This window comes from Rhinopithecus bieti, unplaced genomic scaffold (genome assembly GCF_001698545.2).
Source record: "Rhinopithecus bieti isolate Rb0 unplaced genomic scaffold, ASM169854v2 scaffold_40368, whole genome shotgun sequence".
NCBI lineage: Eukaryota > Metazoa > Chordata > Mammalia > Primates > Cercopithecidae > Rhinopithecus > Rhinopithecus bieti.
Window position 1 is genome coordinate 2,382,779 of NW_016817546.1, and position 16,257 is coordinate 2,399,035.

The following is a 16,257-nucleotide window of genomic DNA, read 5'->3' on the forward strand; positions in this document are numbered from 1 at the left end:
GATCAGTCCATGGAAGGCCAAGCAGATTCTGTGTGTAAGAAATAACTTCCAAGCAGTTCAGTGTTTACTCTTCTGGGAAACTAAACTTAATATGTCATTATGTTGACAGTTAAGTCTAATTCCATGTATAAACGCATCCAACAAAATGAAGGGTTTAAGTAAAATACCAGTGTGAGGGCATCACATCACATAAAAGGATTAAGTGTTGCTTCCGCTGCACAGCATGTGGACGGGTAAGGAATCTGGGGGGAAGCAAGGAGTCTTGGGGTTTCCCAATTTATTTTCCCACAGTCTCCTATGGAAAAGATTACAGTAGTTAACCTCTGTCTGATATTTTGAGAGAAAAGAAGTCACACAGTACTTTGAAACTCAAGCTCTCAGACAACGCCAACACCTTGTTAATGTCACTGTAAGGCTGTGGGCTTGTTATTCATTATTGAATGTTACCTGGGCGCTCCGCCTGAATCGTCTGTCCTGAGGTGATGGCTGGGGGGCCACATACCAGATGCCTTTAGCAACCAACTGCTAAGCCCTCCCAGACTCTGTTATTTAAGAACAGGAACGCCCCCACCTCCCCCACCCACAGAGCCTACTGAAACGGGGCATTCTGATACTGTCCTTGGTCCAGATGCAACTCACTAGCTGTGCTTGGTGGCCTTGTTGGCTTCTGCATGAATTGGTTCAGGGTTAACATTCTACATCCCGTGTGAGCTGACCTCACTTCCATCGGAAATCTGAGATCTAAAAGTTACTCTTAGTCTTTTCCAAGACTTAACCCAGTTTGTTAGGAAATTTCAAGCAAATGGGATGACAGGCAAATACGCCATCCTGGTCTCTACCAGCATCTCAGCTGCTGCAATACATAGACCTCAGCAGAGCTCTTAGCATTAAAAGTTAGCAATAGAAACACAAAAGCATGGAGACTATAGAACAATGAATGCCAGGTACTAACTAGGGAATAAAAACTCATCCTCCATGCACGAAGGATGTAAGGACCAGAGGGAAGGAACCTGCAGCCACTTGCTGTGGAATTTATGTTTCCATAATTGAAGCATTAGAATTCCCGCATCGAGAAGAAACTATTGATATGTGCGCTCCCTAAGGAAGGATTCTCAAGAGGCCCATTCCAGACTTAATAATAATCCATATTCTTTCTCTGAAATGGCAAACCGAATCTTTGATTTCCTTATCACCACCACAGATACATGAATCATTAAGCTGCAAACCAGCAGAGGTTCAGTTTATCACATGCCACCTAGAATCTTTAATAAAATAAATTCTAAATAATCAATTCATGAAGAGTCAACATTTCTTACACTTTTGTAATAAATGTCTACCTCTCACATCCATCATAAACTGTACATAAATTGTGGCAGCAAAGATGAAAGAGAGCCTCTCCAGTTTTCTCGTGCTGTCATGTAAATACTTAAACATGGACAAATAGCATCTGTGCCCTCCCATCGGTCACTATTTTAGGGGGACTCCGTTGCATCCAGCAACATACTGGCTTCTTTCAAAGCACTGCACGCCTAAAGATGCAGGCAGTTTCAGCCTATCTTCTGTGACATCCCAATCCTTTAACCCACCTGTTCTCAACAAGGACACATGCCATCAGCTCAGCCACCCCCACTGGACAGGAGAACACAGAGTGTATCACTAGGACTAGCCCTGTCCTCTCTACAATGCCATGAAGTTGCCCTGAGCTTTTAAGAGAAACAGGACATTTCTTAGTTCCCACATTCAAACTGCCCTTTGCAAGAGACATTGCCTAATGTTTTCAGGCTGAGGACAATTCAAGAAGAAACAAACAAGCCTATGCTACATGGATTAAAGAAGAAACCCTAACCTCACCAGGTGTGTTGTCAATAAAAGCATACATTCATTGCAGAAATATAAGCTGAGTATGAACAGGGGCGGCTGTAAACATGAGTATTAGGGGCGGCTGTAAACATGAGTACTAGGACATACACAGAGCACCCCACTCCTTCTAGAAACTGTGGCCATAATCTAAAACAGGGGTGGGCCAACTACATCCATGGTCCATATCCAGCCCACAGTCTGTTTTTGTAAATAAAGTTTTATTGGAACACAGCCATTCCTTGACTATTGCCTACAGCTGCTTTCATGGTACGACGACAAAATTGAATGGTTAGGACAGACGGTCTGGCTTGCAAAACTGAAAAGATTTACTGTCTGGCCCTTTGTTTTAAAGGTCTATTCATTCAAAATCATTCATTCTTTCAAAAAAATACAGTTATTTGGCACCAAAGGTACTTAATACTAGGTGCCATGCCAAGCACGGGGCTATTGCGGTGAACAGACAGGCAAGTTCCCTGTTCAGAGGAGCTAAAGGATGCAAGAACAGGACCATTTAACCCAGAGAACAAAGGCTGAGGGAACTGTTTAGTCGTTGCCACTCAGTGTGTTCTGATTGCAGAAACCTGCTGTTCTCTATCACTCATTGCCAAGGGCAGAATAAAGAATGATAAGCTCCAACCATATCATTGGAGATTTCAATTCAGTATTTTCTAAAGGTGCTTGAAGTCAAGTCATAAATTGCCAGAGCAACTTGTGAAATTTTCCTTTGGACTTTTAAGACAAGGTAAAATAAATAAATAAAGAATAACCACTTGCCTGGGGGCGAGGCACTGAGGCAGGAGTCTACTGGCAACAACAGGATGGTGTGTCCCAATCCTTTCCAAATTAAAGTGTGTGTGAACCACACGGGGCTCATACTAAGATGCAGACTTGGATTCTGTAGATCTGGGATGGGGCCTGAAATTCTGCACTTCTAATACCCCCCCAGGCGATGCTGAACGTACCAATCTTTGGGCCACACTGAGGGTAGCAAGAAGCAACACTGACCACTTCAGTATTTGTGCCGGTCTCAGGTTTTGCCAGAGTGGGACATGAGGCTTTTACAACAGGAAGGAAAGGTGTACCCTGAGGGCACGCAGCATTACAAGGTGTTGAATTAGGGAGTGCAAGGAGGACGTGGAAGGTTATTTCATCTGTCCAGGAGAAAAACTCATGAAGCAGAAAGGCAGTATTTCATGAAATCACCTGCTTTCCATCTTCCATTCCAGCCTTGCAGCGAGGGAGGGCATCCACAGGGAGGCTCAGCAGCCAGAAACCCACACACCGCATGGAAGGAAACAAGGGACCAGAGCCAGCGGCCATCAAAGCAGCCTCACCAGAGCCGCTGCGTGAGGAGCTCATTCATTCTTTAACTTGTTCAGTAACATTTCTCTCCCCAGCTCCTGCTGGTAGCAAAAGAGCCCTTCATCTGCACCTCTGTTTTCCCCATGATTTTCCTGCAGCGTGTGGGAAGCAGAGTGGTATGAGCCTAATTAGCCTGTAAGCCATATCCCTGCCCTCTGCTGGTACCTAATCCATGCCAACTAAAGTGAATGGCCGTGACTATCCGAGGACAAGCCTGGAGATTTGTGCTGAATGGGCATAAACTCACACAGACACAAGCCACAGCCGCCAATGACAGGAGGAAACTTCCCCAGCAATGTTCCCCAGCAATGCAAGATGCAGAGAGGATCGATATTTGATGATTCAGTCAAGTGGTGGCCACAGCTACTCTTCACCCAAGGCACACAACAATGTCTGGTCACTTACCAAGGGGAAAAGTATCTATTATGGTCTTCCAATGCCTGCCCAGTTTCTGGGTGACACTGTATATTATGCTTGCAAACGTCCAGGTTGTGTGGCCTGGGTAACACCTCACTCAGTCCCTGCTGTGTGCTGGCGACCAGAGAACGGCCCTTGGTGAATTTCAACAGTGGTATTCGAGGGTTTACATTGTAATTGAATATGCTAAAATTTCCATTCCTGTCCTTATGGGCTAATGTGCAATGAGGTTGAGGGACTGTTATGATAATAATTAAGTACAAGTTCAGCACAGTTGATATGCTGCTGCTCTGCCTTCATCAGGGACTTTCTAGCTTAATAAGGCTCAAATCAAGTTTTAAAATGGAAATTACAAAATATTGTACATATTGTCATCTACCAGAGATACAAGGAGGGCAGAAACTACAATCACACTTCCTGCTACATCTTCCTGGCACATGTTTTACTAACAAGCTTCTCCCCAACCACTGGCAGAAGAAGGCTTGCATTTTTCCAGGTTGCAGCATCTAAGGGCACCAGATCTGGGTATCCGGAAGCACTCATGTTTTGGTATTTGAGAGACATCCAGGACTCACTTTTCAGAGGGAGCACGAAAGTCCCCAGCCCTGGCAGCATTTGGCTTTGCTAGTAAACTGCTAGGAGTGTCTTCTCCCCAGCAATGGCCAGTGTCCTTCCGGCCTTTTATGGTTCCTGCATCAATAATGTGTCTGGAGATAAACCAACTCACTTCCTCGTGTCTTCAATGAGACCAATATCCAAAACAGACAAACCTCTGTCTGCAAAGGTTCAAAGGAACTGCTCTGATGCTTGGAGGGTTGTCAGATAAAATACATGATGCCCAGCAAACTGTGAGCTCCACATAAACAACGGGCAATATTTTAGTATAGACATACTTGTACTTAAAAATAAAACAAACTGTTGTTTATCTGAAATTCACATTTAACTGGGCATCAATATTCTCCTTTGTGTGTGTGTGCACACATGTCTGTGCATGCACATACTAAATCTGGCAACATACAATCTGGCCTACGTAGCAAGAGTACACCCACAGACCCTCGCTGCCAGAGTGAGTGTACCCTGGAAGCTCGGAAGCTACAGCTTCAGGACAAATGGAAATGGGCAGTTCATGCTGGGAGGAGATAAACAACTCGTTACTCCTAAGTGAAAGTTCTCGTGGGAATATACAGGACTCAACTGCTCTCGCATCAAATTGCAACTGAGGAGTGACAGCCAGTTATGCAGTGTGTTTGGGGACCAACTCCCAACCACTGAAGTGGACAGCGAGGGACCTGCTGTGTCTTTGTCTTGCAGACCCTGGATGAAATGAAGATGATAATAGTATCTACCTACTAGGGATGGCACCAAGTAACTGAATGAGTCGATGTGCATAAGATGATGCGCACGGGACTGCATATTCAGTAAAAGTTCTATAAATGATGCCGTGATTATTGCTGCTATTGTCATTTGGCTGTAGTTAAGGAAGAGAGAGCTTTAAGAAGACTGAAAATCTGTGTTCCCCCAACATATATACGATGAAACTAACCCCCCCCACACACACACTATGTGATGCTATGTGGAAGTGGGGCTTTGTGGAGGTGATTAGATCATGAGAGTGAAGTCTTTCTGAATGGGGTTTGTGTGCCCTGATAAAAGGGACCCCAGAGAGCTCTTTCTCCCCTCCCACCATGTGAGGATGCAGTGAGAAGATGGGCATCTATGCACCAGGAAACAAGCCCTCACCAGACACCAAATCTGCCTGCACCTTGATTCTAAACTTCCCGGCCTGTAGAACTATGAGGAATAAATTTCAGTTGTTTAAGCCACCCAGTCTATGATCTTTTGTGATAGCAACTAGATGTGCATAAGATGATGCGCACGGGACTGCATATTCAGTAAAAGTTCTATAAATGATGCCGTGATTATTGCTGCTATTGTCATTTGGCTGTAGTTTAAGGAAGAGAGAGCCTTAAGAAGACTGAAAATCTGTGTTCCCCCAACATATATACGATGAAAACTAACCCCCCCACACACACACTATGTGTGGCTAAGACAGAAGGAGAAGCAAAACCACCACCCTGCCAGTCCTTTGCGAACTCAGCAGAATGCAAACAGAAAGGCTGCTCTTGCTACTTCAAAACGGAGCTAGCTTAATGTTATTTATCAAATTTTTAATTATATGAATTGGGTAGAAACATGTCACCAGGGATGCCAAGTAATTAGAAATTAAGGAAAAACTATGGATTTGAGCTCCTGAACTGATTCTACCAAAACACATGCAGGTAACAGGAAATTAAGTTTTAACTCGTTGGCATACTAGCAGAATGAGGCACAAAAATTCAGATGATAAAAAGTCAGCAGAGAGCCCTGGGAGGTGCCCCTGAACAGACGCTCCCTGCACTCTAGACGGTCATGAGACTAAGACACCTCAACCTCCAGGGCTCGAAGCCAGCCAGGAGAGACAGCCCCACTTCTGACACCAAAGACCTAGGTTCAAGTCCCAGATGCACAACCAATGAGGATAAACGTATCTGCCAGGACTGAATCACAGGGTTGGGGTGAGGCTTGCAGGAAGTGTAATTGCGGAAGCAGTTAGTCACTGGGCAAATCCACTTCCTAGAGCAAGGTGGTGTGGGGTAGATTCTGTAGATACTTTGTAGATAGAGACTCTTTGTTACTTAGTATCTGGATACAGGCTTTCCAGCCGGGAGAAAATAAATACTCAAGTATCTTTTTTGAATTGGACAAGGCTGAGAGGAAGGCAACCTGAACACTTCCTTAAGAAGGGTACAGATGGAAAGCAACAGCAATGTAGGGGAGGAAATCATCACTTCTGGCTAAAGAAGATCAGGGGAGATAGCCTTGGAAGGCGGGGAATCAGAAGTTATGAGGCTAAGACAATGTGGACCTAGACATGGGAAAAAAACAGCTTCTGAACAAGGAATATGGTAGGGTATGGACTGGTAGGTACACAGTGAGGCCGGAGGGGAATGGGGTAAAATAATCTGTCCACAGACCAAAGACACATGTTTTTCTTTTAAATTAATTTTCTTATTATTATCATTTTTTAATTTTTTTATTTTAATTATACTTTAAGTTCTGGGGTACATGTGCAGAACATACAGTTTTGTTCCATAGGTATACATGTGCCATAGTGCTTGGCTGCACCCATCAACCTGTATCTACATTAGGTATTTCTCCTAATGCTCTCCCTCTCCTAGCCCCCCACTCCCCGACAGGCCCTGGTGTGTGATGTTCCCCTCCCTGTGTCCATGTGTTCTCATTGTTCAGCTCCCGCTTTTGAGTGAGAACATGTGGTGCTGGGTTTTCTGTTCTTGAGACACATGATTTTTTACTGAAAGTAGAAATACGTATTCTATGTGAAACACGCAGTGCCTCCATGCTGGTTTGTTTGCCTTCTGTGAGCTTCTGCCCCTTGTTCATTTCATGAGGCACCTTACCTCCACCTTATCTATTTATTGCTGTTTTCCAAACTTGATTTGGGCACCATACATGTTCATGGCTGGCTATTTAAAATATTTTCCACAGGCTGCAAGCAAGATACCAATTTATCTTATGGCTGCAAGCAGAGCTGAAATGATCTGGCATTGCCACAGGGCAGACAGTTATTTCATGCCCTGTTAATTCCTAATGCAGTAACTACAATATCATTCCTATTTTAAAAGAGGTGCTTTTTTTTCTTTCTTTTTTTTTTTTTTTTTAATATGTGGCCTAAGTGCCCATATAAAGAACATCACTTCTAATGAGGCCAAGTCTCAAAACATAACCTCGTTACCACCGCTACCATCCTAATGCTGGGCTTCTGGCTTTAAGGCAGTTAAGAAGTCAAAGAAACTCTTCGTTCTTTACAGGCAATGCAAACACATCAGCAACACTAAATGTTCTCTTCACATCTGAAAATGCCAATCAGACGTGAGGGGCTGGTGTTTCCACCCAAAGATGGTCCAGGCCAGGGGGTTCCTTCTGCCACAGAACAGGTTCAGTGGAGAGGGCTGTCTCTGTGCATGTGACCGCCAGGAAACCAACAGTCTCTGTGCCGTGACCACTCACTGGTTCCAAAGGCAGAACATCCATGGCAAGTCATGCCTTAAGAGCAGAGAGGGCTCCGTCACTAGGAGGATAAGACCTGGTCTGGACAGGCCTGGGGGAAATACTGATCCATCACGATTCTGGCTGCCTGTTGCTTCAGGTCACTTTGGCTGATTCTCAACAGACTCTATTCATTGATATTGCCCAGCCCTCCTCTGTCACTTGACCCAGCCCCACCGTGCCCCACTTCCTTATGCTCATGTCACTTTCTTCAGGGCAAGTCAGCCTCAGGTTCCCCTCCTGCAGCCTCCACGTAGGGCCTTGAAATTCTCTCACAGCCCTCAAAACCCTGCATCGGGGTTGCATGATTGATTGTTTTAGTCTCCCCATGAGATAGGGGACCACGTGTTCTCTTTCCATCACTGCATCCCAGCACCTATTGCCATACTAGGTGGAGAGAAAGCCTCCAATCCCCAGTGGATGAAGGAAGGATGTGTGCTGAATACACAGGTGCTGACTTCATCTAAAAAGTCTACAGGCCCCACCCAAGTACCCAGAAGCAACTGAAATAAGGGCAAGAGCTTGAACTTGAGCACCAAGCAGTCCCAGGCTCAAGTACCAGCTCTGTCACTGACTGAGGTACGACGTAGGGCAAGAGAAACCCTCTCTGAGGTTCAGTCTCTCCATCTATCAAATAGGTATAATACCATCTACTTTGCATGGATGTGTTTACGAGGATTCAGTGAGATGGTATACCTGGTATATAGGAAATGTGTAAGCCCATGACTGTCCCAGTAGTAATTGTGTGGCTCCCATCTGTTGTGGGAACCCAGCAGCAAAGAAATTGGAGGGGACAAGAGCCCAGAGCTGCCTTGGGTTCTGGGACACCCAGCACTCTCGGCAGAAAGATGTGGATACAGGACCTAACGCGGCCCCACAAGCTTCTGGGACCAGAGAAAAGTATCATGAACTTGGAAGGAATTCTTCCAGCATGGCCCAGAGAACAGCATCATCTCTGACTAACCTCCCTCAGCTCATCCGACCACAAAGCTGCAGTGACCCCAGAACCAGGCTGATGCTTCACATCCAGCTTTTTGCTCTCGGAGAGTCTCCCACCCCCAAAGCTCCTCCACCCTATCAGGCACCAGAGAAGCAGGCATAAATCTGTATGGGGTACAGGGCCAACTCCAGACCTGCTGAGATTTCATCTCCTGAAACAGTGACATGGCAACCACCCTCTTTTTCCTTCCTGCCAACCTTTGTCATCCCTGGAAACCTTATCGAGCTAGCTTCTCCTTGGCTTGCAGACAAGACAACTAATCATGGACCTAACAGCTCGTCAGCTTCAAAAGCAGCTCCCCCCGTCCTGTGCCTGGCTGAGAAAATCAATGTGCCTTTGAGTTGCCGTGTGTACAGAGGGCCCCAGCCTCTGAGAACAAAAGAAGCGAGATAGCTGAACAGTTCCATAAACAGGGCTGGAAGTTTTCCCAGCCTGAGGGTAGGTTTATAGCAAGTGATATGTTAAACGGTAGATCCAAATATCTTTATCATGCCCCTGAACTGAGGAAAACAACTCGGGTGGTAGAAAAATCACAGCTCCAAGACCCTGTGCAGGACTGTCCACCCCAACCCACAGAAGAGTAGCTGGTTGGCGCCGTGCCTGGCGTGATGAAGATGCTGAGTCTATGGGAACTGCCTGATTGAATCCACCAAAGCAGGATGCAGAGTCCAAACTCAGAAGCCCCCGCCTCCTGTGAGGTACAAAGCCCCGTGGAAATCCCTGTTGCAATTTCCTGGTGGAAAGGACCAACCACACCCACTATGCCAGAGCACACCCCCTGGGCTTCCCCGCCCTTGGAGCAGAAATGCCGGTGAGATGCGGGGGTTGATCTTGTCTGAAAAGGCCTTTTTCAGGGTTGTTTAAAAATCCATGTCCATGCCCATGGTAGACCATTCATAGCAACAGGCTCCCGTTAACATAAGAAGGCACTCATCCTCACTAAAAATTAAGACAAACTCAAATTCAAATAGAACGGGGTACCATCTCTCATCTATCAATAAGCGGGAGGATGTGGGGAAAATTGTAATCTCCAGTTCTGGTAGGCATGTGATTATGCAGCCAGAGGCAGAATCTAATAAACTGAACATGCCCAGACCTTATAACCCAGCAATTCTGGGTCCAGGTTGCCTATGTGCCCAAAAAGACGTGTATAAGAACACTTACTGAAGTGTTATTTATAATGCTAAAAAACTGAAAGGAATCTAAAGTGGGGGCTACGGACAGGGAAACGGCTCAAGTGTTTATATAGTAGAATGCTATAGGACTGTAAAAAGGGATGAAGAAACCTCAGTATCAACATAGACACAGCTCAGACCACAGTGCAGAGTAGAAAAGGTAAACTGCAAACAATATGTAAATTGCACATACACGTACAACACACACACACACACACACACACACACACAGAGTCCCACCCGACTTTAAGGGCTCAGCTTGTATCTCAAGGAAGTGTCTAGGAAGTGTCTCTGACCATTCCAGCCCACTCTGCACTCCCAGGATGCTTATCACAAAAGCCCAGGCTGCTCTGCCTCTCAGCACTATCGATGACCTTCATGTACGTCAAGTCTCTTCAACTTGACCATGAGTCCGTGGGGCAGAGAACATGGCTCCTATTCTCTCTGCAGACACCACAGTGCCTTGCACAGAGTAGGCACACAGGGTCCATATTTGCTGAGTGGCTCAGCGGGACAACTCCCTGAGCTCATGGGCAAGGCCACCACATAATGCATCATATTAGGTGGCTTCTCTCTGAGAACCTAAAGCAAGTATCGTGTCGCTGGCCGTTCCCACTGCCCACACTGCCATCTATGTCAGGAGGTCCTGGAAACCCCTCCCCATCCTGCCCGTCTCCCTTTCCCAAAGTTCTGAGGGGACAGACTGTTGCCTGCAAGTATGAGTACCACAAATAACTCCAAACATAAATATGGCCTAAAAATAGCCATAAATCATTCTGATTCCATCCAGCAACAATTCTAATTTATAACATGAGGAAAGAAAATGAACACTGTGGGTTGTTTTTTCCCCTCGGCTTCTCAGCGGCTGCTGAGGAAGAATTCCACCCTGCTGTTACTCACAAGCAGAAGTTCCTGATTTACGTATTACTAAAGATGAAATGTACCGGGGCCTACGGGCACAGGAGCTACTGTGACTTTCAGTGTGAATTCCTGCAGCCCTATTATTCCCAGTGCGAGCAGCCTCCTTGTTCGGGGGCCCCACCCAGCCTTGCCTCACTCTCTACCTCTTCCTCCAGCATAGGAGATGAGGGTTCTTCCAGGAAGAACCAAGCCCTGCCTCCTTTGGCTCCCTGCGATGATGGCTAATGCGTTTGTACAATCACCGGTCACAGTCCTAGAGGTGTGTGCAGAGAAGTGCGTTTGGGGTAATCTGCATTTTAATGTTCCGTGCAGTCAATTAAACCACACTGTGCAAACACTGAGCACAGGAGAGTGCAAGGAACTGGAATTTCTTGGATAGAGGCTTTTCTTCGTGCATCTCCATAAAGCATTGTTATTAGGTATTTTAAAAAAATAATAAAACAAAAGTCATCTCTCTGTGAAGTCATATAATACAAGCCATCTGATGCTATTTTTAACAGCCATAAAAGCACATGATTAATACAGAAAAAGTCATCATGACAAAGCACGTCACAAAAAAACATTGGCGTGGAAGGGCAACCCATTGAACTCAAGTGGGTTTACGGTCCTAGCTATCCATCCAGTATGCTCGCAAACTCAACACACCAACAGACTCCAGAATGCCTCTCTTTGACCAGTTTGAAATAACAGGTGGATCGTAAGCCAGCTTCTCAGCTCTGGGCCCAAGGTGGCACTTTCCCTATTCCCAGGGGAAGTTCCTTCCCAGGACCAGTAAGGACTCAGGGAAGCGGGTGCCCGTTGACTAGCAGGCCAAGACTTCACCTTGACTCACGCCCTCCCCCTCTACTGCTGTGACACATGGCTCGGGCCCTCTAATGATGGCAAAGAGGAATAAGGGAATTTCTCCATGGCTGCCCAAGATTGAGAGCCTGTGGGGTGAAAACAACGGCAAGGAAACCAGTCTTTACCCAAGGGCCAAAACCCGAAGTCGGCCCAAGATCCCACGAGGTTTCTGCAGGACCCCAACCATACAAGAATCACGCACACCTGTGCTCCCATCTAATGATCTCAAACCTCTGTTAAGGCTGACACACCCAGAGTTTGTCAGTGGAGAGGTGAAGCCAGGCTGTGTCGGGGTCTACCAGCTCAGCAGGGGAGGCCAGGGTCACCTCAAGAGGGAAGTTCCTTACACTGTCTCCCCTCTTCCCTGACACTTTGCAAACTCTCAATGCATCCAGAGGCTCTTCTGTGATAAATACAACAAATGAGTCCACAGGAGCCTTGCAAATCCCCATCTATATACCAATGACTCCCAAGAAACAGGAATGCTTTCGTTCAATCCAGTTTCACTGAAAACTTGAATGGAGACTATAGGGTAAGAAGGTAGAAAAATGAAACAAAAGGAAAAACCAGGGTCTTGGCAAACAAAAATTCTTTGGACAGAGGTGACTCGCATCAAATTACTCCAAGCAATTCCATTCTCCACTGCAGCCTGCAAATGACATTTGTGCACCAAGGGAACCTTTTCTGCTGTTTACCTCCACTCCCTGGACCTTGAGTTTCATGTGGTCCTCTCTGGTCGTTTTCCCATCTTTCCTCTTTTTCCAGCAATACCCATCTTTCCTGTATTTCACTTTCTTCCTGTTGTAGAGTATCATTGAGCCATTCTGTGGTCTGGAAACAACAAATGGTTAAGTTACCAAGAGCACCAAGCAGAAGAAAAATTTATGAAGAAAGATATCGTCGACCAGTAAAAGTCTCTACAGAAAAGCAATATTCCACATTTGCTGGAACATAATTTTTCACCTTTTATTGCAGCTCCCTGGATTAACCATGTTTTATGGCCAGCCAAAATTTGCTTTGGATTTGGTATCTAATGAATTAAATGTGTCAATGATAGGCTTAAAAAACATCCCCTCAGTAATAACCACAGAGTAATCAGGATATACGATGTGGGGGCCTGAGCTCTGCACTGAAAAGTAGGCAAAACAGAGACAGAAAGCAAAAAGAGCCAGGGGTGTCTTGGCAGCCTGCAATATCTTATCTCTTGTGGAAGGATTTTCTACACATCTTTTAATCCATCACCCAGCATTAGGAAATAAATAAGTTTAACGCAGACGCTAGATGACTATGTTAAGAACAGACCAATGGCAGAGCTATTCACCGAGGCCAAATGCTCTTGGTTCATTGCCTGCATTTAGATTACTGCTAGATACGAAAGGGCATCTGCGGTCTTGCTTCCCAAGCAAGCTAAGTACCCGATTCTTTCCCATTTGGGCTTCAGCTGTCAGGGGTCTCAGATACTGCCAGGTAAAGTCATCTATTCAGTCCACAGCCAGAGTATCTCAGGGAAATAGTTGCCTGCTTGCTAAATGCTAAGAGTTAGATGGTCATTCTTGTGATGATGAAAAAGAAAAAGAACCTTGAATTTTCCAAAAAGAAAACATACGTCCACCACAGAGAGGAGAGGCTGATGACGTGCATATCTGCAGATGCAGTGGTCAGGTCACATATTTGGGTTTGGAAACTCCAAGGAGAGAAAGAACTAAACCCCTCTAGCAGTTGAGGGCAAGTGCTGTGGTAAACCACTTTCAGAATACAGTTTCAGTAGCTGTGGGCAGATCCAACCTCCAGGAAGACTCCCCCAAAAGCTAGCAGCACCCCACACAGTGCTGCACCACTCTGCACCTGAACATGCAGCAGGGGAAGAGGAATGCCAGTGATTCTGTGCGCCACGAGGCCAGCGCAGGCTTGCCATCTCACTCTCAGCTGCGGCCAGAGAGCTCTTTATACAAACAAGGCAAATGAAGTGGCTTCTTCAGCACGGCTTGTATGTTTCTCTGCTACAACGGAGGCGGAGGCGAGGAAACCACAAGTCAGCCATCTGTCCCCCTCAGGGCTGGGGCAAGACCCTCCAGCCCCTTTCTTTTCTTCCTGCTACGAACAATGGGCCATTTCACAAGTGGCACAGAACATTGGCTGTTGATGGCTTCATATTCTATTGTCTGTGGGGAAAAAACAGCCCCACCAGGGTGACTGCAGCTAATTGTAGTTTCCACCCAGCCCGACTATGTCATTCAGTGGCAATATGATGACTAAACAGCAATTCCGCTGGAAATTACATACTTTCAACAGCGACTCCCGATACTTCATTGTTTCCCGATCAGGGCACAATTGGTTTGTGTCAGTGTTAGTTTCCTCCCTAAGTCTGTACCGACTAAAACAATCAGGAAATGGCTCCACGTGCTTGTCACAACGCTGTCACCCGCCGGTATCTGTCTCCCGCTTACAAGTCTGCATTGGAAACCTTACAATTCGCTTCCATTTCTAAATGGCAGGTAGGCTCGTGCGTGGGGCCAACGATGCCAGCTTCTTCCCACTTCAGCCCCTCTCCAGAAGTTTGTCCTTAATCTGCACAGTGCTGTAAGTCCTCCCTGCCCCTGAAAGACCCATTAGGAGGTGCCTGAGGTCCACGGACTGTGCTCAGGACCACTGCCTAAGGAATAAGCAAGGGAACTTCTTTAATCAAACAGGCAGGCTCTGTGCGTGGCTCATCCTCTCCAAAAAGGAATGAAGACATTCATGAGAGTGTGGCAATGCCAGGTCTTCTTCTGTGGATGGGTTTTCTGTTACTGGAGAATGAAGATGCTCCATCCACAGGAGAAGACCCGACATTGATCCAATCCAGCCTCTCGTGAGCTAAGACATGAACTGTGGTTTGTTCCATCCCTTGCCCTTTCTAAATATGACTAATAACCTCAGTAGTGTCCTCAGGCAAACTGTTCCCACATCGTAAGTGGTATGACCCACAGAGAGGGGACTCTCTCAAACACTGTCATGTACACAATCAGAATCACAACCGCACTCACCCTAGGAAACCCAGCTTCCTCCAGTGACCCACCCTTTGGCATTCTGAGAGTAGCCCTGTCATCTGGCACTTTCAGCAGGATACAATCCCACAGGGAACTTAAGTGTCCAGCTTAAATGGCCTTAATAAATGGAATCATCATTTTAACTTGCAATAATGAGCAACCTAATAGTGTTTAATCCACCAATCTGATTTTAATAGAACTTGTTCGGCTCTGTGTGATGGGGAAGGCCCTTACCACAACTCAGGGTCCTAGGAAGAGCAAAGGGGAAAGACAGGCTGCATAAGGGCCCCTGTGCCCCCCAAGGCAAAGAAAATTAAGCTGTACTGCTGTCCCAGAAAAGAATCCAAAGCAAGTCAGATCCAGCACTTTTGGAGGCCGAGGTGAGTGGATCACTTGAGGACAGGAGTTTGGGACCAGCCTGGCCAACATGGTGAAACCCCATCTCTACTAAAAATGCAAAATATTAGCCGGGCATGGTGGCAGGCGCCTGTAATTCCAGCTACTTGGGAGGCCGAGGCAGGAGAATCTCTTGAACCTGGGAGGCAGAGGTTACAGTGAGCTGAGATTGTGACACTGCACTCCAGCCTGGGCGACAGAGCAAGATTCCATCTCAAATAAAAAAAAAAAAAAAAAAGCAAGTCAGAGCTGCTGGGAAGGGATCAGAGGAGGAGGGAAGTGGGGTCCTACTCTGGGAGGAGGAATGACAAGTGGGTGTCTACCACAGGGTCCAGTCAGGGGAGGACTTTAACACACTTCATGATGGCATAAAAGATAGTGCCCCTCCTACAAGAACAGCAGGAAAATAGGAATGGAATTGCAGACGGAGAGAATAACAGAAGCTTCATAGAGCAGGCATGGAAGCCCTGCAACTTAATAATGTCACCCACTTCCAGTTATTGCTGACTTACTGTGTGCCCGGTGCTGGTGGAGCACACCACTTGTGCGTCTGTATCATTTATACCTAAGTCTATATCTGTACCTGTACCTATAACCTATAACTATGATCTGTATTATTTGCATCCTTGCACCCACCCTGTGAGGGAGGTGTTACTATCATTCCCAACATATAATCAAACCATTCTAGCCACAAAGTGTTCAGGCAGGATACACGCTGAGTTGGTCTGACTCCAGAGTTGCCCCTAAGGCTACTGGGCTAGCACAGGCTGTGGGGCCAGTCTCTGTTCTGCTCTACCAGCTGGATGATCATTACTGCCCTGAAAGCACCCCTTACCCGATGGACAGGGATTCGGTGGGTGAATCCCAAGCTTCCTTTCCCTATGGCTGGGGTCACTCTGGGGCTATCCCAGGCTTCCCTGCCCAGTGGCTGGGGTCACTCTGGGGCTATCCCAGGCTTCCCTGCCCTGTGGCTGGGGTCACTCTGGGGCAATCCCAGGCTTCCCTGCCCTGTGGCTGGGGTCACTCTGGGGCAATCCCAGGCTTCCCTGCCCAGTGGAGGGGGTCACGCTGGGGCAATCCCAGGCTTCCCTGCCCTGTGGCTGGGGTCACTCTGGGGCAATCCCAGGCTTCCCTGCCCAGTGGNNGG

The 16,257-nt window shown here is 46.6% G+C and overlaps 1 protein-coding gene across 2 annotated transcripts in view; it reads right to left on the bottom strand.

Moving 5' to 3' along the window:
• CAMTA1 (calmodulin binding transcription activator 1) overlaps positions 1-16,257 on the bottom strand; it is a 980,313-nt gene that overhangs the window by 513,286 nt on the left and 450,770 nt on the right. For both annotated transcript variants that reach the window (XM_017856059.1, XM_017856060.1), the window contains one exon: positions 12,381-12,516. In XM_017856059.1, the coding sequence (XP_017711548.1) occupies positions 12,381-12,516 (136 nt within the window). The remainder of the gene's footprint in view (positions 1-12,380; positions 12,517-16,257) is intronic.